This window comes from Leptonychotes weddellii, chromosome 10 (genome assembly GCF_054177405.1).
Source record: "Leptonychotes weddellii isolate Sample4059 chromosome 10, ASM5417740v2, whole genome shotgun sequence".
Lineage (NCBI taxonomy): Eukaryota > Metazoa > Chordata > Mammalia > Carnivora > Phocidae > Leptonychotes > Leptonychotes weddellii.
Genome location: NC_138378.1, coordinates 106,190,617 through 106,194,212, shown reverse-complemented (window position 1 = coordinate 106,194,212; position 3,596 = coordinate 106,190,617). Strand labels below are relative to the sequence as shown.

The 3,596-nt window shown below is 39.1% G+C and overlaps 1 protein-coding gene across 1 annotated transcript in view; it reads left to right on the top strand.

The window, feature by feature from the left end:
* The window catches only part of LOC102739213 (high mobility group protein B1), a 1,552-nt gene extending 1,108 nt beyond the window's left edge, over window positions 1-444 (top strand). Inside the window, exon 2 of the mRNA XM_081797118.1 lies at window positions 6-444. Coding sequence (XP_081653244.1) covers window positions 6-360 — 355 coding nt within the window. The 3' untranslated portion in view covers window positions 361-444. The remainder of the gene's footprint in view (window positions 1-5) is intronic.
* The last annotated feature ends 3,152 nt before the right edge of the window (window positions 445-3,596 follow it).

The window sequence follows — 3,596 nt, the reverse complement described above, 5'->3', positions numbered from 1 at the left end:
AAGAGGCCTCCTTCGGCCTTTTTCTTGTTTTGTTCTGAGTATCGCCCAAAAATCAAAGGAGAACATCCCGGCCTATCCATTGGTGATGTTGCAAAGAAACTGGGAGAGATGTGGAATAACACTGCTGCAGATGACAAGCAGCCTTATGAAAAGAAGGCTGCTAAGCTGAAGGAAAAATATGAAAAGGATATTGCTGCATACCGAGCTAAAGGAAAGCCTGATGCGGCAAAAAAGGGAGTTGTCAAGGCTGAAAAGAGCAAGAAAAAGAAGGAAGAGGAGGAAGATGAGGAAGATGAAGAGGATGAGGAGGAGGAGGAAGATGAAGAAGATGAAGATGAAGAAGATGATGATGATGAATAAGTTGGTTCTAGCGCAGTTTTTTTTCTTGTCTATAAAGCATTTAACCCCCCTGTACACAACTCACTCCTTTTAAAGAAAAAAATTGCAATGCAAGGCTATGTAAGATTTGTTTTTAATCTTACTTTTTTTTTTTGTATAGTTAACACACTACTGAATGTGTCTTTAGATAGCCCTGTCCTGGTGGTATTTTCTTTTTTTTAGATTTTATTTATTTATTCGACAGAGACAGTGGGAGTGGGAGAGGAAGAAGCAGGCTTCCCCTTGAGGAGGGAGCACGATGTGGGACTCAATCCCAGGACCCTGGGATCATGACCTGAGCCGAAGGCAGACGCTTAACGACTGAGCCACCCAGGCGCCCCTGGTGGTATTTTCAATAGCCACTAACCTTGCCTGGTACAGTTTGGGGGTTGTAAATTGGCATGGAAATTTAAAGCAGGTTCTTGTTGGTGCATAGCACAAATTAGTTATATATGGGGATGGTAGTTTTTCATCTTCAGTTGTCTCTGATGCAGCTTCTACGAAATAATTGTTGTTCTGTTAACTGAATACCACTCTGTAATTGCAAAAAAAAAAAAGTTGCAGCTGTTTTGTTGACATTCTGAATGCTTCTAAGTAAACACAATTTTTTTATTAAAAAAAAAAGATCATTCCATCACATAAAGCTCTAGTCCAATGGCCATGTCAGCACCCATTTCCCAGGAGACACATGTGAGTGTTTGTGGCAGAACCCATTTGTAATAGCAAAAATTTAGAAACCACCGATGGACATGGTGAAATAAATTGTGGTACATTCCTGCTGTTGAATATTATATGACAGCGAAAAAGAATGAACTATAATCATAACATTATTAATACATCTTAGGAACATAATGTTGAGCCAGAAGAGTAAGTCCCAGAAGACAACATGTAAATTCAAAAGCAAATAAAGCTTGCATAAAGTTTAGGCCCAAACATATGTGTAATAAAATGTGTAGAAAAGCAAGGGTATGACAGAAGCAGAATTTAAGAGAGTGGTTACTACTGAGGGGACAGTTGGGGGATGCGATGGAAGAAGAAGGCATAAGTTAATGTAAGTCATGGGGGCCTTTTAGCTCTTGGGTTGAAAGGTGGGTCTGGGAGGTTTAGTATATTATTATAATACATACAGTATCAATCAATTAAATGAGGTTTATGAAAAGACCAAAGAACTAATCATAGTCCTTGACTCATGGCACACTATTAACATCAATCAGTATTATGATTAATCCAGTTGTGTGCTTCTGAAGTTCATTAAGCAATCGTAGTACTTACGAAGCTGCCTATTAGGTAGGCCTGGTTTTATTTCTATAAACCAGGCAATAAGCATGGATGCATTTCTATTTGTGTACCCAACTGTTTCCCTATCCAGGTTTTTAAAAATAAACTTTTAATTTTAGAATAGTTTTAGATTTAAAAAAAAAGTTGCAAAAATGGCACAGAATTGCTGCAAACCCCCCCCACCCCCCCACAACAACAACCCTGTTTTCCCTAGTGTTAACATTTTACATTACTATAGTACGTTTGTTCCAATGACTGAGCCGGTGATGGTACATCATTATTGACCCTAACCAGACTGTAAGCTTCCTGAGAGCAGGGCTCGGGCATCTCAGCATTCCCTAGCATCGTGCCTCTATCCGGCTCCGCGTGTGTGGAGCTGATGAGGAAATTAAACTCACTAAATGACTAAATCGTCTGCAAAAATAAGCTCCGTATTTCATGATCATTTGTCACTTGCTTTAAGCAGCTAAAGCTGCTTTGAGATAGAACCCTGAGCTAAGTTGGGTTTAATGTTCTTAAAAGTCATTGTTTTCTGAATTATTTACAAGTGTTCTCATTAGAATGAGCGCAGGGAGCCGAGTGCTGAAGTGGGTATTTTTTTTTTCTTCCCTCGGTTTCTTTTCTAAATCAGGTCACAGAAAATGGATGCTATTTCTTTAAATAATATAACCAAGCTGATCCCTGGATTACAATTAGGTTACGTAACTTGCTTATGAGCTGCTTTTCATTAAGACTTGCAGTGGGCAATGGGGCTTTACATTTCAGAGCAAAGCTGGGAGAACAATTCCTGCTAAAAGCCCGAACACATGCGGTGTCAGAGGCAGGAACTGGAATAACATCGGCACGGGAATGAGTTCAATGTAGGCGGCTTCTTTTCTCTTTAAATCCTTAAAACATCCTTTGTCCTACCAAACTCCCTGGTTCCAAAGACATCTAAAATATACGAGCTGAGGGCCCTCAAGGGGGGTGGGGGAGAGATCTCTGTGCTGGTCCCCAGGAGGCTGAGCAATGGAGAGTCCTCGAGGGAGGACATTATCAAGTTTCTGCAGAACTGTGGCTCAGTTTCATTTCTTGCAGAACACAAATTACTAGGAAACATTTTTAAAATGTGCCCAAGGGAGGTAACAGAAATCCTACTATCCGCCTATAACTCTATCTTTACAAATCGGCATTGCAAAGGTACAGGAAGTTAAAGTGGAAGGTGTTAGGAAACAAGAAGCTTGATGTCAAAGGAGGCAAGTCAGAGATGCTGGATGGGGGTTCGTCAAAACGCACAAACATCTGTTCTTAGAAGTGGAGAGAAAGCCAACTTTCCCCAAAAGGAAGTTGTTCATTGCTGTTGTGCAGGGTACTCACTATCAGATGAGACCATTTTTGATATAATATAAAAACCACCTCACAGAGATGATACATGCTGGAAATTGAAGGTTTACAAGTTAGAGTCAGCAGCAAAGCACTCTTGACAATAAGTGAGCAGGGAAAAGCTTCTGCTGGAGGATGAACCAGAACAGCCTCCTGGAAAGAAAAGACAGTGTAACACCCAAATTCTACCAAATGCAAAATTCTTTTTTTGAAATGGAGTCACTGCATAGTGATTAAAATAGCAATCAGGAACAATTAAATGAACTTGGAGCCCTTTATGTACTTGAAGAAACACCTGCCATTTACTATCTGGGAATAGCCAAAGGGTAATTCTTTAAGCAGTTAAGCAGTTAAAGCTTGCTTCTTTTGATAAATGTGATCTCTTACAAATTCCCCAAGTTAGGACGGATATTTTATGATACAGCGCTATAGAATAATGAATACAGAGAAGTTTATTTCTTTCAACTTATACTTAACTTTAAAAAGTTATGGTTAAGTTTCAACTAACATTTAATATTTATAGGTAACTTTTTTAAGTTTTTAAACTTTAAGATAAACCTTTAACTATCAATAATATT